The sequence below is a fragment of the Ursus maritimus genome, unplaced genomic scaffold (assembly GCF_017311325.1).
Source record: "Ursus maritimus isolate PB19 unplaced genomic scaffold, ASM1731132v1 scaffold_4, whole genome shotgun sequence".
In the NCBI taxonomy this organism is placed as follows: Eukaryota; Metazoa; Chordata; class Mammalia; order Carnivora; family Ursidae; genus Ursus; species Ursus maritimus.
The window spans coordinates 17,224,172-17,247,507 of NW_024426552.1; the positions used below are offsets into that span (position 1 = coordinate 17,224,172).

Here is a 23,336-nt window from a genome sequence, read left to right on the forward strand (position 1 = left end):
CTGCTGAGAACTTTAGGGGCTCTTGGCAACAGGAGGCCACTCTGCAATCCCAAAGAGGTGACATCTGCCTCTGACAATCTAGAGGGCCCCGGAAAATGTGGAGGTTCAAGATTCTCAGGCCAACCCACCCAACTGCCTCCATCTTAGGTCTGAGGGTACCACATTTTTCTATTAGGACCCTGACTTTGGCACAAGTCCACTATACGGGATGCATTTTCAGATTTTCAGCACCATCTGCTCTCTGGCTGCAGGAGATAAGGATGACTTTCACAACACGCCTTGAAATTAAGAATCAGAAAAACAATCTCCCTTCTTAAAAGTATTCTCAAGACTTCTAAAGCAGGGGTTACCACACTTTTTCCTAACGGGGCCAGATAATGACTATTTGGGGCTTGCAGGCCACGTGGCCCCTTTGCACTTGTTCCATTCCACGTTGTCATGCAAAGCAGTCAGAGACAATATGTAAACAAACGGTTGTGGCTTCCTTCCAGCAAAAGTTCATTTACAAAAATAGGTGGCCAGCCCACAGGCTGTAGTTTGCCAACCCCTACTCTGAAGCAACTGTCAAAAGCACCTGACAGGGGCGCCTGGGTGGCTCAGTCATTAAGCATCTGCCTTCCACTCCGGGCGTGATTCCAGAGTTCTGGGATCGAGCCCCACATCAGGCTCCTCCGCTGGGAGCCTGCTTCTTCCTCTCCCACTCCCCCTGCCTTTGTTCCTTCTCTCGCTGGCTGTCTCTCTCTCTGTCAAATAAATAAATAAAATCTTTAAAAAATAAAAAGAAAAAAAAAACCTATCCGACCACACACTCTTCTTAATTACTCTTTTCCTCATTCTCTTTAAGAGCCCTGCTGCTGCAAACACCTGCCACCTCACCCCGCAGCGAGAGTCTTTGCCGTGACAATGCCACTGCATGCCACAGGCGAGGCCACCCACTTACCAGCAGCAAGCAGTGTATATCGATGTCTGATCGGGGAGCAGTGCCGTCTACAGCATCTTCTGATACTCCTTGTTTGACATTCAGTTGAGCCCAGAAAGCAGCCTCAGGACAGGGCTTGTGGGCATGTAGTCTTTGAGGAGGTCGAAGGGCAAGGAGCCGGTAAACTAGCTTAGAAAGCAGGAGAGGGAGACAAGCAAGAATAAGAGGATGAAGGGATGAAGCCAATCCAAGGGTGCATTAGGGACACTTGGAACTTGGTTCTATCAGGACCCTCTGAAGAGACAGGTATAATGGACCTCTATTCTGTCTCCAAGGAAAAGAAGAGACTGCAGGGAATGAGATGGAGTCGCTCATGTCAAGCAGTGATTCAAGCAGTGAGGGGTGTTGCACCTCAGATCCCTTATTGCTGAGACCAGCACTGGGGGATAACACAGAACTGATAACCAGCAGAACCAGAGGAGGGAGGTCTGCGAAGGCCCAAGACTGATTAAATCCCTTTAAAAAGGGAGGATTTTTGCAGCAAACGTCAGGCTCTCCAGACACCGATTCCTCTGTGTCTGCAAAAAAGCATCTGCGGCCAAAGGTTCTGCCAGACTGATCTCCAAACAGAACAGAGATCCTCCTTGGCTGGATCATAAGCCGTAAGTGCCGAGAGCTGACCGGGACTGGACAGAGGTTCACCTCAACTGTGTGTCCACAGACTGACTTTGTGTTTGGTTCACTAACTTCCTACCCCGTTCTATCTTGTCTGTTGTGTGACCTGGCTTGTAATTTGCTTTGTGTGATGTGTCAGAATTTAAACATGTGGTGAAATGTCCTTGAATTTGGAACCCTGAAACTGCTTTATAATTATGTTGACCTTGCCTTATGACTGCATACAGCTGACACTGTGGAAAGACACAACTCCGTGTGTGCCTTCATAGTGTGCTCATGACAAGGACCCATTTCCCACTGGCTCCAATTCTCATCAAGAGCTACCACCTGGCTATTAACTCCGCTGAGCTCCCCAGTTGCATTGCAGGACCATTACTCTGCAGCTTCGATGGGCTCCAGGTGAGAAACATTCATGACATAGGGTGCAGCTGAGAAATGCTGCCAGGTTACACCTGCCCAAGAGTGTTTAGTGTGGCAATGGCCAGAATTGAGGGCCCAGAATAAGAGCCAGGAGAATGTGAGGTAGGCAGGAATCCCAGGACTTTGAAAATATTCAAATTTTAATAATTCTGAGCTCATCATTCTAATTGCCATAGTGAATTGCCAACAAACCACAGAACTTCGTAATTCAGTCATTAGTTATCAATAAAATACAAAGGAGCATTGTAAAGTCATAAATCCTTATAGAAAGGAAGCTTAGAAATCATGAAGTTTGCTCTTTGGAATCTCAAAAATCACTTCCAAAAAATCTGGCTAATCGATTTACCATTTCTGCTTAAATGCTTAAATGCAGGGGTGGGGGGAGAAGGGAGGAGGGGAAGGGGAAGGACCAAAAAAAAAAAAAAAAAAAAAGCTTCTACCTCAATCAGCTAATCAATAAATTATAAGCTGGGTGGGAATAGTTTAAATTTCTTATTCTGTGGTCTCATGTGCCTCCTACTGACTAAAACTGTCCACTTATAATTCCAGAATTTATTAAACTAGTGATACTATGCCAATATTAATTAATTTTAAGTAATAAAACATCCTCATAATACAATTTTAAATTCATGTGACATTTGGAAGTCACTTGTATTTGGGGTAGTCGAACATTTGCATGAAGTACTGGGGCTTAAGAATAGTTTTAAATTTTATCGTTTGTCACCACCTGGTGGTAGAACATTTTCTCATTTTCTTAGAATTTTGCACTTGGAAGTTCCTCTTTGTTGCCAAGGAAAATCTCTAAACCAAGAAAGTAAGTTTGGCAAGTATGTAACTTTAGCCTTGATAGTCAAGTATCAATATATACTAACCATACTTAGGTAGTTAATAGTAACATTTGTTTAATGAATGAATTTTTGTCTCGGTAAATTGCAATGTCTATGATCTTTTCATTTGAATTGCAAAAAAAACCTTTTAAATGTGATGAATGAAAGTGATCCACAGTATTACCTTATCAGAGGTGATTTCCTTTTTTTAAAGCTTAATCGATTTTTGGTTTAAGGTAATAGAACTACATGATTAAGAAGGAATTAGTTAAGGCATTTTATTATTATTTTAAGGATATAATTACATTTAAAACTTACAATATTTAAAAGATATTTTCCATGATATGAAAAGGTAAGAGAAAATTTGGTGAAAATGTATCGAATAAGATTGGAAAGGTGTAAAAACTGCAAGTTCCAGCCTTAACTATTGGGAAAAACAGCTGAACATCATTTGTTGTAGAACTTCGCCACCTCGTGGACCAAAAAAGAAGTACCAAAGGCTGTGCAGTTTTTAAGGTGGAAATTTTTATTGCCAGAAAATTCCTATTTAGAATTTAAATAAAACTCAATCATTGGAAACATCAGCAATGACAGATCTGACAACATACTTACCTACCAAAGCAATTAATTGGTAAAAATCCCAAAGGCAATTGATGAAAAATTATGAGCCGGTGTTCTTTCTAAGTCCCCAGTTTGGCTACATCTTAAGGCAAATCAGTTAACCTCCATGAGGCTCAGTTCCACATCTGTCGAACAAGGGGAGTGGATTAGACAGATCATACTCTTTTCAGTTCTTGCAAATGCATGATTTTGAGCTCATAGCTATTTTAAATCCAAATGCAATTTACAGCAATTTTTCTGTTTTCAATATTTGTATTTCTACTATGTAACTGGCTTAACATAGATGTTTTCTATTTTCTCATTTATGAGCAAATAAAATATCCGTTTGTCCAGTATTATTTTAGACCATATGTTCCCCCCAAAAGCACTAATGCTAAACAGCTTTCCTCTTCTAATTGGTAAATCCTCTGGTCTGAAAATATGAATAGCATTACATGTTTATGAAATATGTACATTGTTTCTGTAGACAATGTTTACATTAAAACAATGCTAATAGCTCATGTATTTTATCAGATTCCTTCATTTCATGGTTACTTGAATACTTAATCTGGTATAGACTTCTTGAGAATTATGAATAGAGTATTGTGTCTGTAGTATCTGCATAAATAAAACACATACAACATGTAAAGTATAAGTAAGAATGACTACTTGTTTGTTTCTTGTACTTTAAACTGCGTGAAACTTTTTCTTTTCTCTGTTAATAGAGGACATAGATGCTTTTAAAAGGTCAAACTGTTAATTGTAAAAATATTTTTATGCCAAATATTTTAACTTTTATTAGGTCATCTCTACAAATAATAAAAACTGGTTGAGGCCTATAAATTAGAACATATCAAGATTTATGCTTCCATAAGCACATATGTATTCTATAAAAAGAAAACCAGAAATATGGTAGGGGTGAATTCAGCATGTGAGCGTCGGGTACACGTTTAAATCAAGAAGCAAACATTTTATGAGTGGGTGTGCAAAACTGACTTACAAGGATCCAATATCACATGTCACTTTTACTAGCACCATGTACAAATTTCATTCCTTTGGTCTTGTTCCTCTAGTAAAGTATGCTTTTCGATTCACAATTTTGTTTATAAGTATATTTATACGTACATATTTGTGTCACACCACAAATGCCTGAATGGAGCGCTGGTCTTTAAAAACAAAAAAGTAAGTAGATTAAATGTTCTTCTGAGCATGGATGGAGTTTTTCAAGCTGAGTAATTGGCAACTTCTACATCCATGCCTCTGTTGAAGCGATTAAAAAAGAATCATTTCCCAGAACTACAGGTGCACAACAGATTGGAGTCATTATGCAAAAGAACAGAAATCTGGAGAGAAACCCAGTGAATAAAAAAGCCATGTTCCTGGCCATTCTTTTGCCGTTAGCTCTCTGTTTTTTCAGCTCTATTTGTATATACAACATGAAATCTGCAAAAATTATAATGGATTTGAAGTAAGCCATTCAAGATTAGAAATGTATGCCTTGAATTAAACAAACTTCCAATAAGAACCCCACTGGAGGCAGAAAGAGACTAAAGGCCCAACTTGCTCTAATATAGTTTAAAAGCTAAATTTTACATAGGGGAGTTCAAAGTTGGGAATGCATTACATGATTTAAAAAACTACACATTTTTCTGCTGGTTTTCTGAATTTCCCATTCTGTCCCCATTCAAGGGAATCACACTGAACCTTATTGATATGGTAAGTCTTTCAGCCCCTGGACCACCTCATGTATCTGAAATCTCCATCTCAAAACCAGTCTGATCACCACCTTCTGGTCACCATCTATTGTTTCCAGAACCCTCCTCTAAGGAAGGGTTTTGAAAACTTACTGATGGCTTTGCCATCATGTTTTCACGATCCCATAGTCAATATCTTGTAAGTGTAAAGTGACTTTTCCTCAAATGTTCTCTCAAGTATCTTACCTTTCTTCTAGGTAGAATGAAAGAACAAATGAATTGAAATCATTAAAAGGTGGTACATTTGAAAACTACTGTAACAGAGGAGAGAAATGTAAAAATGAAGAGGAAAAAGAAGGAGGAAGAGGAGGAGGAGAAAGAAGAAGAGGAGGAGGAAGAAGAAGAGGAGGAGGAGGAGGAAGAAGTCTAGAAACCAAATCCAGAGGAGCAAGAATGTTTGAATGGGAAATGACACCTTGAAGCAGAGTGAAGTGAATTGCTTAGTTCCAGGATGAACAGAAACTTAGGCTATGCAACGTAGAAATGAACAAGGCCACTCACGAGTGTAGGTCAATATTAAATTTGAAGAAGGAGAAGAGTAAGTGTGCTGGGAAGGGAGGCTGGGTGAAAGGAGGCAGGAAGAAACAGTGTCAGAATGTTAGTTGGATGGTGGGAAAGTGGAACAGCAAAGACAAAGGGGAAACTAGTCATTGACATACTTTAAGCTGCTATTAAAACGTATGTCATTCTCCAATGGATCATTCAGCATTTAACTATGACAGTGACCTTAGCCAGCAACAATGGCATTCAAGAATGCATCCATTCCTCAAGCGTGTGGGGCCAAGAGTTGTTACTGCCCCCAGCAAGAGTGAAGCCTGTGTGCTTCTCTGTGTCATTCTTTCCCATTGGATCTTCCCTGAAGGGTGACAAGCAAGGCTTTTGTGTTTGTGTTTGTTTTTTCCAGCAGGCAATCTAGAACTCTGAGAGGAGAGGAAGTTGGAAAGTATTCTGAAAGCAAAAGTTGGAAGAGGGGCGGGTGGGAGGACTGGAGGGGCGCTTCTAGCTGGGGCGGACTGAAGTTGGGAAGGTCTGGGGAGGAGTGAGGAAAGGGCTGACACAAAACTTGGTGAAAATAGAGGGGCGGGGGCCCAGAACACCGGGCAAGGAAGAGGGAGCCCCCGCGAGAGGGACACAGGTCTGCGCCGAGATTGAGGCGGCCGTTCTCATCATTGTCCCCTGGTTTTCCGCCTGTGGAAGCATTATGAAACATTTCCTTCCTCTGTGTCATTGAGCCCCTCCCTCCCTCTTTTTCGATGGAAGAGCGGTTCGGCCTTTTCTTAGGGACCTAGGAGGTGGAAAGGCTCATCTTTGCTCGCTTTCATAACACGGATGCAGACTTTTCCCTTCCTGGTGGGAAGGAGAGGGAGGGGTCAGGGAAGGGAGCCACTTCCCAATTTCCCCACTGCACACTTTCTAGCCTCAGCGATCCCGCTGGTCCCTGGGTGGAAAAGTGGGGTTCCTTCGCGTTTCTGCCAGCCTGGCCTACGTTCTGCGGCAGCTATTAGGTAGAAGGCGGCAGACTGGGCGGGAGTTGATTATTTCTGGAATGAAGAAGAGAAAGTGCAAGTCCCTCCCTAGGCTCTAGGGAATTGAAACGCGTTCCAGATCACCTATTCCGGAAGTATGAGCCTAGTCCCCAAAGAGAAGTCTCTATGTCAGGGGATGAGAGGGGTGGAGGTAAAGGTCAGTGCGAACGTATTTTGAAATCTAGAGCCTGGGAAGTGTCCCTCAGACCCAGGCATGCTTTCTAGGGAGGCACTGACCAAAAAAGCTTTCCCCGAGAAATGCTGGGGCGAAGAAAGAGCAAGCTGCACAAACCGGCCGTGGCAGGCAAGGGAGATGGAGAGGTGGGGTGGGGTATTTTTCTAGAAAGGGCAGTCCCGGCTTATCTCACAAACTGAGGAGTCAGGGGCTGCGGGAGGGGGTGACAAAGGGAGGAGGCACAGTGACAGCCCCCGGACAGGGAAATCTTGGGAGAAGGGACTCAGCTCTCCACCCCCACCGTCCCTTCTGGGAACTGCAGCCCAGAGCGCGAACTGCGCTCCCGCACAAGGGCGGCGAGAAGGGAGGGTGGTCCGTGAAGCCCGCGAGGGGGAAGGCGCAGTGGAAGGGAGTACCTTCTCCCAGCATCAGCCCCAGACGCACAAAGTGCTGGTCACAGCGCCCCTCCTGCGTCTTCCGCCCCCAGATTGACGAGCCCACGGCGCCCTGCCAGCGCGGAGGCCGTCCCCTCCCCCGCCCCGGCCCGCGGCGCTGAGCGCGGTTTAGCACCGACTGAGTTTAGGGGGCGGTGTCTTTGGGATGGAAAGGCGGCCAAGAGAGAAAGGGGGGGGGGAGGTGGAGACGCAGTCGAGACTATAAAAGGGCGGCCCGGGCGGCCTGGTTCTTGCACTCGCTGGAGAGCGGCTCCACGCCAGGCGCCACTGCAAAACCAGGGCGCAGAGTAGGGCCGAGAGGACCGAGTCTTGCGCAAAGCCAGCAGCCCTGCGGCCAAGGCGGAGACCGAAGAGGGGCTCCAGGCACCGATCCTCGCGTTGCCCGTTGCCCCCTGCCCCGGAGGCGTCCCAGGGCACTTCTTGTCCCTGCAACAGCCTCCCTGCCAGCCCCTGCTGCGCGGTGCCTCCAACTCTGCTCTAGAAGAAAAACTTCCCGCGCGCCCGTAGAACTGCAGCGCCTCTTTTCCAGTGACTCCGGGAGTCCTGTCCGCGGCCGGCCCTGCGCTCACTTTCTAAGAATAATAGTAATTGTAACAACCCAGAGCGAGGCCAACGAGGCTCCGTGCTCCCAACCCGAACAATAGCCCCCTCGCTCCGTGCACTGCGGTGCGTGGTGCCTCCCGGGACTCGGGTGCATCGACCAGTACCCGCGGGCTTTCGAAGGAGCACAGGAAGCAGCGACATGGGGAACGCGGAGCCGGCGCGGCGGCCTCGGGGCTCACAGCCTGCGCCCGCGCTGCTACTGCTCGCGGCGGCTGCAGGGCTGCTGCTCCTGCCCGGCGCGCGTGGGCGCCCCGCAGAGGAAGACGAGGAGTTGGTACAGCCCGTATTGGAGCGCGAGCCGGGACTCACGATCACCCACCTCCGCCTGGACGCCTTCGGCCGGCAGCTGCACCTGGAGCTGCAGCCCGACCGCGGCTTCTTGGCGCCGGGTTTCACGCTGCAGACCGTGGGGCGCAGGCCTGGGCCCGACGCGCTCCGTCCCGACGCCGCCGGCGACCTGGCGCACTGCTTCTACTCCGGCACAGTGAACGGCGACTCCGGCTCGGCCGCGGCTCTCAGCCTCTGCGAGGGCGTGCGCGGCGCCTTCTACCTGCAGGGCGAGGAGTACTTCATCCAGCCCGCGCCTGTCGCCGCCACCGTCCGTCTCGCCCCCGCTGCCGCCGCCGCCGGAGAGGAGCCGCCGGAGCGGCCCAAGTTCCATCTCCTGCGGCGGAGGCGGCGGGGCGGCGGCGGCGCCAAGTGCGGGGTCACGGACGACGAGACCCGGCTCGCAAGGGGCGCGGGGCCGGCGAGCGAGGACGCCGGGGAGCAGTGGCTGCCGCGGGACCCGGCGCCGCAGCGGGCGGGACAGCCGACAGGTATCGATCCCTGAAGAGTTGCTCTCACTTGTCTCGCCATTCATCCCCCTTTCCTCACTGTCTCTGTCCTGCGCACGTTGAGGGTGAAGTCCTGTTCGCAGGCAGGACCAGATGTCTGGGGACGGGATGGAGGCCTGGTGTGGAGGAATGTGGCTTGAGGTTTGGGTTGGTGAACTATTCCCATCCTGCTAGAACAGAATCGTTTGCCCGAGTAATGAATGATCAAGAGAGGACAGACAAATCAATTTTCTGCTGACTGAGGCGCAACGACAGGGAAGGCAAGAGTTGATAACCCTACTCCTTCCACTTTAGTTTAGTGGGAGCGCGTGTGACTTCTTTCCGTCCTGTGAGTTTCTCTTTAACGATGGTGCATGTGTTCTTTGGTCGGGTTGCAACTTTGCTCTTAGTCTCCTAACTGCTGCCTGTGCCCGCACCCCGCGCCCAGAGGAGGGCGGAGATGGAGGGCGGAGGCGCGGCGGTGACCTCGCAGAGCGCAACCCGCGAGCCTGGACAGCTGCGCTAGAATCTCTGCTCCGCTGGCCTCCGCCTGCTCCCCCTTCCCCCGTAAGAGTCTGACCCCGACCGGCTGGCGGCGACCGGGCCCCTCTGCAGAACCTGCCTGGGAGGTCTTTGCCCGGCTGGCCCCGCCTCTCCGCGCCTCCCACCCGGCCTCCCAGTTTGCGCTCCCTCTCGCGGCCAAAACTCTGCTCTCAAGCCCTGTTGCGTGTTAGTCCCTGCTGAGCTTTCCTGCAACGCCTCACCCTGACTGTTTTCAGTTGTGTGCGGTGCTCACTGTCCTGTTCTCTTCATTCTATCGCTTTGGTGCCTTTGTTTCGTCCTTAACTTTCTCACGTGTCCTGTTTTCGAGTTTTCCTCTCTTCCCCTGGACATCTGCTCCTTGGAGCCGTTACGCGGTCAGCGTCCAGTTTAGGAGTCCCCTGGGGGCTGGTTTTCAGTCAAGAGTCAAAGGGCTCTTTTCTGAATAATCAAACGTGGCCCCACTGCGCAAGGCAGGAACTTAGTTCCCTGGGGCAGGGGGAGTAGGGCGATAGGCTGCTGGGCAGAGTGTGTGGTCCTTGTGCCCGGATTTGGCAAGAGCAGAGCACCCCCAGGGACCCCTGGAATGAGAGAGCGGAGCGGGCTGAGATTCCTTCAGGCCCGGCCCCTTGGCAGAGGCCCCAGCCCTGCCCTGGGCCTTCCACGTGGAGTCGGATGATCTCATTCAGGATTTGGGCCCTGGCCTGTGAAAGAGTGACTCAGGGGCTCTGCCTGCCGCCCTTGCTCCAAGTTTTTACTACAGCTGGGCAGCATGATGTGCATACCGCCTTGTTCAGCTTATAGGATTACAAAGAGGACAAAAGAAATCCTGCTCACAAAAAAAAAAAAAAAAAAAAAAAAGCCTGAACCCTCAGTGACTCACATGGCTTTTTTATTTGAAGTAAAGGAGAGAGAGAAAATAATAAAGGAAATAAACTTTAAAAATAACACTTGCAGTGAAAAGAGATGCAAATATTTTTGTTATTGTTGCTCTAGTATATTTTTGTGTTATTTGCTCTGACTGGTTAGGCTTTCCTTATATACTCTGGGAAGGTCAGTATTCTTGGCAAGACCGCCCCTGAGCAAACGATCTTTTCTGTCTCTTTACAGGAACTGGAAGCGTAAGAAAGAAGCGGTTTGTGTCCAGCCACCGCTATGTGGAAACTATGCTTGTGGCCGACCAGTCAATGGCCGAGTTTCACGGCAGTGGCCTAAAACACTACCTTCTCACCTTGTTCTCGGTGGCAGCCAGGCTGTACAAACACCCCAGCATTCGGAATTCCGTGAGCCTGGTGGTGGTGAAGATCCTGGTCATCTACGAGGAACAGAAGGGGCCAGAAGTGACCTCCAACGCCGCCCTCACTCTGAGGAACTTCTGTAACTGGCAGAAGCAACACAACCCGCCCAGCGACCGGGACGGAGAACACTATGACACGGCGATTCTCTTCACCAGACAGGTGAGAGCAAGACCCTGTGGATGAGGACTGTCCTCTGGGGAGTCAGCTTTGTCACAAGCAAATGCGCCTGAGGCTTTTCCCCAGTGTTTTGCACTTACTTTGTTTTTTTTTTTTTTAATTGACTAGCCTGGTCCCTTTTACTTAGGTCTTCCTTAATTTTAGTATCTCAAGTCTCCCCGTCCTATGTGAATAGCATTAGAGAAAAATCGTAATTAAAGTCACCCAAAGTAGCCCCAAAGGACAGCTCAGCAGCAGTGAATGGAAGTGCTTCCAAACAAACGTGGAGATAGATGTTGCCAAAAAGTTAGGTGCCAAGCTTTGCGCTCTCTGAGCCTATGAGTCAGGACCCACCTCTGTGCCTTTTAGGACCTGTGTGGGGCCCAGACATGTGACACTCTTGGGATGGCTGATGTTGGAACTATATGTGATCCCAGCCGAAGCTGCTCAGTCATAGAAGATGATGGCTTGCAAGCCGCCTTCACCACAGCTCATGAACTAGGTGAGTCCATTCAGAGTAGGAGCGAGTCCGCTTCACTGAGTTATGAAACTGATAAACCGTGTGCTCGTTGAAGGGGGGCGTCAGCAGGTTATATTGCTGTTTCCAGTTCCAGAGCTTTCTAGAAACTGCAGGAAGTATTTTTTTCCTACTATTCTAAACATAGCCAGCCTTATTAGGATTCAGAATAACATAGGAGGATCTCTGGACCTTTGGAAATTAACATATTTGTTTGCACCTTGTGAAAAACAGACACATTGTATCTGAACTAGATTGTTCCCAACGTACATTTCTTCTTCTAGAAATACCACTTTGAGACAAACGAATCCCCCATGAGGGGAAACAAATGCTGCAAATGACCTATATTTTGATGTCGATTTCGGGTTGCTCCTTAGGCCACGTGTTTAACATGCCCCATGATGATGCCAAGCAGTGTGCCAGCATTAATGGCATTGACCAGAATTCCCACATGATGGCGTCAATGCTTTCCAACTTGAACCACAGCCAGCCCTGGTCTCCCTGCAGTGCCTACATGATTACATCATTTCTGGATAATGGTCACGGTAAGATGCTTGAGCTACTCTTTCTAGATGTAATCCAGCTTCCACGTGGAAGGTTCTAGTTAAACCAGCTCTTTCTCTCTCTCTCTCTTTTTTTTTTTTTTGTTCTCTTTCTTCCTCCTCCTTCCAAATTACTTTCATTGTCAAGAGCATACATTTTTAGAATTTAATTCCCCATAACAGATAATTCTTCTGGCCGAGTAGCTCCTAACATACATTAATTTGAGTTTTTCAGCAGAACAATAACTTCCGGTCACTGTTAACATGGAAATACCCCTTAGAGGACAATATCTTACAAATTGTGTAAACCTCCCTGGCATTTTCCCCAGAAGTTCTAGTGTTCAAATCACTCTGCTATATATTATGTCTTATGATCCATATTTTCTGAAACTGAGCTGCCTTTGACGTGTTTTCATTTCCTGTTTTATAATACGAGCTGGCATTTCTGTTGCAGGGGAATGTTTGATGGACAAGCCCCAGAACCCCATCCAGCTCCCCTCGGATCTCCCCGGGACCTTGTATGATGCCAACCGGCAGTGCCAGTTCACGTTTGGGGAGGAGTCCAAGCACTGCCTGGACGCAGCCAGCACGTGCATGACGCTGTGGTGCACGGGCACCTCCGGCGGGCTGCTGGTGTGCCAAACCAAACACTTCCCCTGGGCAGATGGCACCAGCTGTGGGGAAGGGAGATGGTGTATCAACGGCAAGTGTGTGAACAAGACGGACGAGATGCACTTCCATGTGAGTTTTTCTGTGGCAACATGTGCGTACTCCTTTAAAATTCAGAATTGGAAGGAACAGAGTGATGTTACAGCATCCGATACCACCATAAACACCCCTGTCGGTGGCTTTGATGATTCTTTTTTACAGCTGTTTCTTTATCTCTTGTTTTTCTCTTCTATTCCCTAAGAAGACCTCCGTAGAGAGTTCTAATGCTGATCACTTGTGTCCTCGTTTAGACTCCTGTTCATGGAAGCTGGGGGCCCTGGGGACCCTGGGGAGACTGTTCGAGAACCTGTGGTGGAGGAGTTCAGTACACAATGAGGGAGTGTGACAACCCGGTCCCCAAAAACGGAGGGAAGTACTGTGAAGGCAAGCGCGTTCGCTACAGGTCATGTAACATTGAAGACTGTCCGGACAACAATGGTGAGTAGACACGGGGACCGGGTCATGTGGCCACAAACTAGCAGGTAAGGGTTGAAAACTGGTGATGTCATTATATCCTTTTCTTTCCAGGAAAAACCTTTAGAGAGGAACAATGTGAGGCACACAATGAGTTTTCTAAAGTTTCCTTTGGGAGCGGGCCCGCGGTGGAGTGGACACCCAAGTACGCTGGCGTCTCGCCCAAGGACAGATGCAAACTCATCTGTCAAGCCAAAGGCATTGGCTTCTTCTTCGTGTTGCAGCCCAAGGTAGTTATTCTCATTCGTACTCTTGCCTAAGAAACAAGGGCTTGAACTGTGGACTTTTCACACAACTTAGGATACCGGTTCATTAGTTTATATGTTAACGGGTTCCATTTCAAATCAGGTCTCCTTAGATGGCTTGGCAGCTGTCTGCTTTGAGTACGGCGGTGTTGTCAGTTAGGAATAAAGCTTGAATCCAGCACTCAGGATTCTTGTCATTGCTTGTTATTACTGTGATGTACAAAGAAAAGCCCTTCATGGTTAGATAAATTCGCATGGCAACCAACCAGTAGTTTTGGAAAATAGCTTAGGCATGGACCGAAGTACTAACTGGGGATTACCACTGGCATGTGCAAATGGGCTTATTAAAATGAACTCTGAGCATTGATAACTCTTGTGTTTGAGGACATATATTGAACTAGTAGAAGCATCATTTTGCTGTTTTGCTGAGGGGATAAATCTGGTTCTGAGGTTAAAAAAAAAAAGAATTTTGGTTGAGATTATCATGTGCAGTGATCACTGCGGGCTATGAAAATACTTCCCAGTTGCAGATTCAACATACAACTGACTTACTCGGCACCTACAATTGCTGGGTATTATTCTGGGCACAGAGCAAACTGCAGTAAACAAATTGACAAGCTCTGCTTTCATTGACCTTACCTAGAAGTGAGATGGGTCAATAAACAAATAATCAACAAAATTTAGAATTTTTTCAGACATCTACATCTTAACCAACTGAGTCACCCAGGCACCCCTGTTTACCTCATATCTTAAGTTAACTTTCTTTAGATCTATTTAGTGCTTGTTTCTTAAGGCAAGGAGTCCCCCATAGCAAAGATTTCTTTGTAATTGTGTAAGGATTCACACAATCATGTCATTCTTTAACAAAAAATTCCTATCTAATTTCCAAAAACCATTCTCTGGTTTATAATAATGTAATAAAAGCCACCAAGAAGGGTAGTAGGTGACATGTGTCAAGTTCTATTTTAACTATGATGGTTAGGAAGGCAGAGACAGTATGTTAATGAGGGAAACCTTCGTAATTAGCAGCGCATCATCTCTTTCCGGTGTTAACGTGTGACACCAGGTATATCGCTCCTCCTTCTTCAGGTGGTTGACGGTACCCCGTGTAGCCCAGATTCCACGTCTGTCTGCGTGCAGGGACAGTGTGTAAAAGCTGGTTGCGATCGTATCATAGACTCCAAAAAGAAGTTTGATAAATGTGGTATCTGTGGAGGAAATGGATCTACATGCAAGAAAACATCAGGATCAGTGACTAGTGCCAAGTGAGTTTTAAAACGTCACACCCCCAGAGATCTTATTCTTTAGATGTAATTTTACGGGTCTGATAAAAATTACATGCTACATGACGAGCTAAGTAATAGAATTACCCAAGGGACTGAGAGAGTCTTGTATCTGTTTTTCCTGCCTGCAGACCTGGATATCACGATATCGTCACAATTCCGGCTGGAGCCACAAACATTGAAGTGAAACAACGGAATCACAGGGGATCCAGAAATAACGGAAGCTATCTTGCCATCAAAGCTGCCGATGGCACCTATATCCTGAACGGCGACTTCACTCTGTCCACTTTGGAGCAAGACATTACGTACAAAGGGACCGTCCTGAGGTACAGTGGCTCGTCCGCCTCGTTGGAAAGAATCCGCAGCTTCAGCCCTCTCAAAGAGCCCATAACCATCCAGGTCCTCACCGTGGGCAACGCCCTTCGCCCTAAAATTAAATACACCTATTTTGTGAAGAAGAAGAAGGAGTCTTTCAATGCCATCCCTACTTTCTCCGAATGGGTCATCGAAGAGTGGGGCGAATGCTCCAAGTCCTGCGGACTGGGCTGGCAGAGGAGACTGGTGGAGTGCCGGGACATTAACGGGCAGCCCGCCTCCGAGTGTGCGAAGGAAGTGAAGCCGGCCAGCACCAGACCCTGCGCGGACCTGCCTTGCCCCCACTGGCAGCTAGGGGATTGGTCACCATGTTCCAAGACTTGCGGGAAGGGTTACAAAAAGAGAACCTTGCAGTGTCTGTCCCACGATGGGGGGGTGTTGTCTCACGAGAGCTGTGATCCTTTAAAGAAACCTAAGCATTACATAGATTTTTGTACGATGGCAGAATGTAGTTAAGCAGCGTGAGTGTTGAGGGAAGGACAAGGTGTGGAAGGGCTGATGCACTGAAATCAAGAAGGCTGGAGGGATCCGGTGTACCTTGCCCGTGATCAACAAGGAGTGTCAAGGAGTTGGGAGCGTAGAGGTAGGTAGAAAAGAAGTTAGAGTGTCAGAATATCCTGCCAGTTACAAATCTGATAGGGGAGTTAACGAGGGTTATTAATCTCTGAGCAATGATATAGCATGATAAAGCCCCAGGGCATTATTATTATTCCTTTTGTTACATCTATGACAAGTTTAAAAAACAATAGAAACAATTGTCAGACTTAGTTTAAGGAGTATACGATCCCTGTTTTGTGGTACTGATTAAATTCTTTGTATCAGGCGGGTTGGGGAATGAAAAGCAGGAGAGAGAAGAGATTTTTTTTTAGTTTCCGACAGGGCTTACTTTACCTCACTAACAACGGAGGGAGGAAAGGGGTGCAAATAGCATCTGTAACCAGCACGGATTATGGCTGCTATCATCTCAGAGAACGTGCCTGCCGTCTTTTCTGCCCCGAGGTAAGAATTCAAGACTGTCCACCACGAGAGAAATGCTTAACAACCTCAAATGACTCAAATGAACTCCGTCTTTACTTTCTTGTGGCCCTTGTTGTGTCTTTATTCGTGATTTCCTTTTGACAAAGAAACACTTCCACGTGTTGGTAAAAATGCGGGATGTCTACAAGGGTTAAAAAAAAGCAGCAATGAATCAGATGCTCCTGCAGACGAGGCAGGATGGGCTCAGACCGCCTACTTTCTTCCCTCTGTGTGTAAGCCTACTTTAGGAATGTGGATGTAAAAAAAACCAAACCGCTCCTGTGTCAAGAAAGACCGGGTGATCACACAAAAAGGATGTAATGCCGGTATAAGAATGGGGTGTGTAGAGTGGGATCCCTGGTGTTTGGGGGCACGGAGATCACTCGTCTCACAGCGGGGAGGCTACTGAGGGGTCGCAGGTCCATCCCCAGCAGCTGGCCCAACAGTCATATCCTGGTGAATGTCTGTTCAGCTCTTCTACTATGAAAGAGAATATGACTTTTTTTTCCCATATGTATATAGTAAAATATGTTACTATAAATTCTACATACTTTATAAGTATTGGTTTGTGTGTTCCTTCTAAGAAGGACTATAGTTTGTAATAAATGCCTATAATAACATATTTATTTTTATACATTTCTTTCTAATGATAAAACTTTAAGTTATATCGCTTTTGTAAAAGGGCATATAAAAATAGAGTATTTATACAATATATGTTACTAGAAATAATAAAAACACCTTTTGAATGTGTGTGTCTACTTCTTTTTTTTAAATGGGAATTCATTCTTTGGAAGGAAATCTGAGACGCAAAGACTGAATTTGAAGACTGAATAATTTTCTTAAATTCTATAGAGATAAGGTTTCATTCTCATGAAATGTGTTTTATGTATCCTTAATGTATGCGATTGCTACCGAAAAAATCTATTATATCTTCGGTGATAGATTTTTGTTAAACGTACACCAATGGTTGGCAGATGTTTTCTGTGAAGAGCCAGATCGTAAATATTTTCAGTTTTGTGGGATGGATCATCTCTGTCACAACTCTGTACCTGTGCTGTTGTAGCATGAAAACAGCCATAGACAATACATCAACGAATGGGCGTGGTGGTGTTCTAATAAAACTTTATTTACAAAAACTGGGCCAGATTCATTCTGTGGGCAGTTTGCCAACCTCAGACATAAAACATTAATGAGAAAAGGTGAGGTTCTGGGTGCATTTTGAATTTGTGTCTCTTTGATTATATCATGAGAGTAAAATTTGTGAAAGCACTGAAGCTACTGAGTAGAAAATGATGCCTCATAAATTACGTTTGGGGCGAGAACTGCATGGTGAGCCCAGCCGTCCAAATGTTCCACCTGCTTTTCAGGAACACGAGGTGTTTTGGAGAAACCCTGGAACGCCCGTAAATCACCGTAATTTAAATACTGAAGGGTACGTCAATGATTTTAAAAGTTGAGACCTTGAGACTGCGTCCAAAGTAACTACATTTCTCTCAGGAAATAGCTTATTTACTAGAAGACTCGGATTATGTGGTTAACCACAGACAGCTCCAATGTTACATTTTCATCCTTTTTTTTCACCCTCCTTAGTTTTCTCCAGTAGTTCTATATAACATGCTAATCTCAGATTGAGATGATCATTTCTACTTTGCCCTCAGAACTACTCAAAGCGTTCTTCCCCTGAGCAGCTGAATGTAAGATTCTTAGGAGCCAGGTGCATAGGTCAGAAAGGGTCAGGGGCAGGGGAGGGCAGAACCATGGTAGCCTATGGTTTAGTTTGTTCCTACCTACTGGCCACTGAACTGAAAGGTGAAAGTCAAGTAAGTCTTCTTTATCCTGGGAACTAGTCTTGGTCCCAGAGAACACAATTAAGCATAGAATTTGGCCATGCAATTCAGTGGGCAAACGTGCTCTTTGTACCAACTACCATCATAATTTACTGGCCTAGATTACGGTGTACAAATCCCCATAGTAAGTGACATTGAGGATGTACACACACAAGAAATGCCCTTACCCTCAATAACTATACAAGCTATTTGAAAAAATAAGATAAATATACCTAAAATGATAATCTATAATATAAAGAAGTCATTTGTAGATCTTGCCTAATTGACCAATGAAGAGCCCGCCCTTCCTTCCTTCCTTCCTTCCTTCCTTCCTTCCTTCCTTCCTCCCTCCCTCCCTCCCTCCCTCCCTCCCTCTCTCTCTCTCTTTCTTTCTTTCTCTCTCTCTCTCTTAAAAGGCTTCTGTTGATTGGATGTGGTAAGCAGGAGGCTGAAACTCAGGACACAAAGATAAAAGCAGCCAGAAGACTTTCCACCACCCTCTTTATTCTTGGTCCAAGGTAATGTTAAACAACTTTCTAAGTTGCCACATTATATTTTCAGCCCTCTGTTGGTAAGATTTTCTTTTTATCAATAAACTGAGCAGTTTAAGATACTTCATTTGTGCAGCAAAGAGAGTTTAGGTCAAAACACACACCTCGTTCTGTGAGCTTGACCGGGCACCTGCTCAAAAGGGGTGAACTCTGTGCTCACTCCTGTTGTGGGTACCAGTGATGAGTGGGCATGGTGTTGAGTACTACACCTGACACCTAACTGTCAAAGCATGCAGTGGGCACTCTTTCTCTAGCATTTCAGTAACCACCATGCAAGCACAACTTTTGGGCCAGAGCTTTCACTTAAAAATTGGCAAAAGTCATTTCCAGTTTTTGCTCTTATTTATCTTGTGAAAGAGGGCACTACAGATCATAATGTGACTGAGAGGCAATAGACAACAGCACCATTTGCTAATCTCGTTGGTTTTCCAAAAGAGAGAAAAACAAAAGTTACTAATGGAAAGCTGGTGGTGCTAGACCTGTCAAGGAAATTGACCAAAGCTACCTCATTATAGACGTGTGGCCTGTTCTGCCGTATACATACTTCCGTGACATGAATGAGCTCATATGGCATTGGCAGAAATGGAAACAGGAAAACACAGAAGATGCTTAGTTCATCAACAAGTTTCCCAGCTGATAAATGTTCTGTACCTTCTTGTAAGAGCAACACAACCGAAAATATGCTATGTCATAACCATGGCAAGTCACAGAGGAATAGAGAACTACACACAATGCCCACTCACCCTACTTGTCTCCGTTTGGTCTCAGTCTGGGAAGACTGGGAAGACCAAACGTGGTCTTTGTTTAGTTTGCTCTCGGCTCCATGACTCAGAAGCCTGACCCTTCCCTTTCAGCTGCCTCCTATTAATCACATTGCCTTTATTTAAGGGTAAGTTTCTATAATTACTATCTAACGATTTGTTTCTAATTTAGCATATTTTGTTAGCTATGGTCACTTCTTTTTCTTTAGGATTACTATCATTTTGTGTTCTATGGATCTTAAGAGAAGGTATAAAACATTTACTTGCCAGGGTGGGAAGGAGGTAGAACGTAATTTTATGTCAACTAATCCACGAGAGCTTTCTCCATAAGGAGATATGTGGGGAGAAACCCGAGGGGTGCAAGGGAACAATTTTCTGAGGGATGAGATTACACAATAGAGAGGTGGCCACCACAGGTGAGAGTGAGCTCAACTTCTTGGAGTGAACAGCAAGAGGCTGGAACAATGAGCAAAGGGGAAGGAGAGGGGTTGCTGGAGGGCAGAGAGGTAATAAAAAGAGGTGAAATTCTGCACTTCAGGACTTTGAGATTCGAAATTGGATATAGATGTGAAAGCAAACAAACAAAAAACATTATGTTTGAGTCCAAGTTTTTTGTTTCTTTTTCTGTTTTTTTGGGGAGGAGTGAGTGTTCTGTGCAATATGGAGGTATACTATACTTTAAAGACAAACAAATTAAAAATACAAGATTTTTAGTAAGTATTGAAACTAGTTTTAAACATATAGCTAAATATAAATAATTGTTGAAAATACAGTTTCAAAATTAACTGAAAATATAAAAATAAGTTAAAACAGAAGGTTTATAATGTAGAATATTTTAATAATAATAATTCATATCTAAAACCATATGTCATATTGACCAAATCATAACAGCTGGATAGAATTTTCATATATTGAGAGTTACCAAAGGGCATCATTTTATTTTTGAATTTTTTTTAAGATTTTATTTATTTATTTGACAGATAGACAGAGACAGCCAGCGAGAGAGGGAACACAAGCGGGGGGAGTGGGAGAGGAAGAAGCAGGCTCCCAGGGGAGCAGGGAGCCCGATGCAGGGCTCGATTCCAGGACCCCGGGATCGCGCCCTGAGCCAAAGTCAGATGCTTAATGACTGAGCCACCCAGGCGCCCCTCTTTTTGAATTTTATAACTAGACAAATACAGATGAACGATCTTTCCTGAAAACAAATTTCCAAAAATGTCTCTGCGGAAAGAGGATGTATGCAAAACACAATCCATAAAGAAAACAATGGAAAGCAAAACATAAGGTGTCCGAATACCAACAACATTATAATGAAAATATGCTGTTTAACATGTCCTATTAAAAGACAAATATCTTCAGAATACATTTAAAAATAAAATCCAATGACATGATAACTAAATGAGAGCTATCTAAGTCAAAATGGGGTTTCTTCAAAGAAGTCCAAAGATTTATCAGGCAAAGAGTAGGAAGAAAATAAGAATAGAATAGGATATCAGCCAAAATTATATTTCAAATGGAGAAAAAGCAAAATAAAGAATAATATTTCTTATGGATTAAAGGTAGAATCTATAATAAAATATGTGTCCCAAATAATAGAAGATCTGTATGTCAATTAAAAATTGTTAAAAGTACAAAGGATAATCAACAGGTAAGAACTAGTCTGTTTGTCTTTAAAATCTCTCTCTAGGTAAAAGCAGACATTTTTTCTACGTAAGAAAAAAACTGTAGAACTTTAGAAAGGCATGGAAGAAGACTTGAATACAGCAAGAGACATACATTTCTTTTATTCTAAATAGTAAACCTTTTATTTTCTCCCAAAATAATGAGTAAATTTAATACTATTCCAATCATTAGCCATTCATTAATTTTTTTTGGAAATTGACTAACATATGTAAAGTTCATCTAAAGAAATACATTTGGTGAAGATAAAGAGAAACACAACTGAAAAACAAAGTGCAATATAAGACACTTGTTAGACGTGACTTGAAAATGCACCATATATTGTAATAGGGTTGCATAGCGACAGATGGTAGCTACACTTGGGAGCATAGCATAACTTAGAGAGTTGTAGAATCACTATGTTGTACACCTGAAACTAATGTAACATTGTATGCCAACTATACTTCAAAAAAATATTTACTTAAAAAAATATTATTGCAGAGCACCTGGGTGGGTTAAGCTTCTGCCTTTGGCTCAGGTCATGATCCCAGGGTCCAGGGATGGAGCCCCACATTGGGCTCCCTGCTCAGCGGGGAGTCTTCTTCTCCCTCTACCCCTTCCCCCTGCCTGTGATCTCTCTTTGTCTCTCACTCTCTTTCTCTCAAATAAATAAATAAATAAATAAAATCTTTAAAAGAAATTATTGCAGCATAAAATTACAGTTAGAAAAAAGTGATACCTGTGGAATTATTGACAAGCATAGCCCTGGGTGAGAAAGATAGCTCAGAAATAAACCTTAGTAACCATAACCACAAAACATTACTATATGATGAAGTCAGCAACATAAATCTGTGAGCAAACAAGAATCATTCCAAACATAGCCTTAAAAAAAAATAGAAAACAAATGAACAAAGAAAAAAAAGAGACCAAAAAAAAAAAAAAAGAAAAACCACCCCACCACCACCACCAACAACAACAACCCACACTCTTAAAAGAGAGAACAAACTGGTGGTTACCAGAGGGATGTTGGGTGGCGGGATGGGTGAAACAGGTGAAGGGGAAAAAAATAGAAATTCATTTGGAAAAAAAAAAAAAATAGACCTTTCTTTCAGACCATTCATCAACTTAAATTCTAGATATGTAAATAGTTAAAATATTTAAATGCAACCTTAAGAAGTACTAGCAAGTATAGAGAAATATTTATCTGATATCTGAAGAAATGATGAAAGACATTACAGTCAAGGCACATACACACACACACACACACACACACACACACGGGTTGATGTGATTGGCTTGAAAACTTTAAGCTGTGTTTCAGAAGAATCCTTGAAAAAAATGCAAGTGTATTTTCATTAACACCGAAGACAACCAAGGGTGCATAGATGCTTTCCCACAGGCCATTGGTTTCTCCCCATGATTCCAAATGGCCACTCACTTAGCAGCTAATTATGCTTTAGATCTCAAACTAAATGTGACTTTTCCAGGGAAACACTCCTAGAACCCTTAGGCTATGTGACACTCTAAAAGCACTCCGCACTTTCCCTTCTTGTCACTTCTCACAAAAATCCTCTACTCTTCTAGCTCTGGGCCTGTTTCGCTCACTCTTATTTCCCTAGTTCCTAGAGTTTTGCCTGTGTGATATTTTTATTCCCTTAAGCATAGTCAAACTCCTGGACATAGAAATTTTTATTCTTAGGAAACTGTGCTAAATTATCAAAAAAGTTCACAAAGATTTGTATATGAATGTCACATAAATCTGAATACAGGCATCAAAGGGGTACGCTGAGGATTATTTATGACATAACAAAATGATAATCACAGTAATAATTAGGGCCAACATCCCTGGAAGTTAACTGTGTGTTTTACATAAGTTAGTTCCATTAATAACCAACCCTCCCTAAAAAAAACTCTGATGTAGATATTATTACCATTTCTATCTTATAGAAAAGGAAACAAGGAAAGAGAAATTGAACTACTCGATTGACGTAGAACAGTTAACAGGCAGCTGAACAAGGCTTCCAATCCAGGCAGCCAACCTTAAGAGCCTGTACCCTCCCCACTCTTAAGCATTAAATCATATTAGGGGTGCCTGGTGGCTCAGTCGGTTAAGTGGCCGATTCTTGATTTCAGCTCAGGTCATGATCTCAGGGTCCTGGGAATCAAGCCCTGCACGGGGCTCCATGCTCAATGTGGAGTCTGCTTGAGGAATTTCTCTCTCCTTCTCCCTTTGTCCCTCCCCCCACCCATGTCCCCTTTCTCTCTCTCTAAAATAAATAAATAAATCTTAAAAAAAAAAAAAACATATTAGGGGCGCCTGGGTGGCTCAGTCGGTTAAGCATCTGCCTTTAGCTCAGGTCATGATCCCAGGGTCCTGGGATGGAGCCCCACATCAGGCTCACTGTCTGCAGGGAGCCTGCTTCTCCCTCTCCCTCTGTCTGCCTCTCCCCCTGCTTGTGCTTTCTCTCTCTCTCTCAAATAAATAAATAAAATCTTAAAAAAAAAACAACTCATGACTTCCTTAAAAAAAATTAAAAAATTTAAAAAACCATATTATGGTTACCAAGTTGTATATACAAACACACACACACACACACACACACACACACACACAC

At 44.5% G+C, this 23,336-nt stretch overlaps 1 protein-coding gene across 1 annotated transcript; it reads left to right on the plus strand.

Moving 5' to 3' along the window:
• The first annotated feature begins 7,916 nt into the window (after window positions 1-7,916).
• ADAMTS1 (ADAM metallopeptidase with thrombospondin type 1 motif 1) lies at window positions 7,917-16,546 on the plus strand. The gene is made up of 9 exons (XM_008701934.2): window positions 7,917-8,772; window positions 10,420-10,766; window positions 11,133-11,265; window positions 11,658-11,825; window positions 12,277-12,563; window positions 12,782-12,968; window positions 13,059-13,234; window positions 14,339-14,514; window positions 14,664-16,546. Exons 1-9 carry the CDS (start codon window positions 8,094-8,096, stop codon window positions 15,361-15,363), a joined length of 2,853 nt encoding a protein of 950 aa, XP_008700156.2. The 5' UTR covers window positions 7,917-8,093; the 3' UTR covers window positions 15,364-16,546.
• The last annotated feature ends 6,790 nt before the right edge of the window (window positions 16,547-23,336 follow it).

Coding starts and splice junctions, on each gene's coding strand:
- ADAMTS1 (XM_008701934.2), top strand. CDS start 8,094: ATGGGGAACGCGGAGCCGGCGCGGCGGCCTCGGGGCTCACAGCCTGCG. Junction 10,767..11,132: donor CGATTCTCTTCACCAGACAG/GTGAGAGCAAGA, acceptor TGTGCCTTTTAG/GACCTGTGTGGGGCCCAGAC. Junction 12,564..12,781: donor CGGACGAGATGCACTTCCAT/GTGAGTTTTTCT, acceptor GTCCTCGTTTAG/ACTCCTGTTCATGGAAGCTG.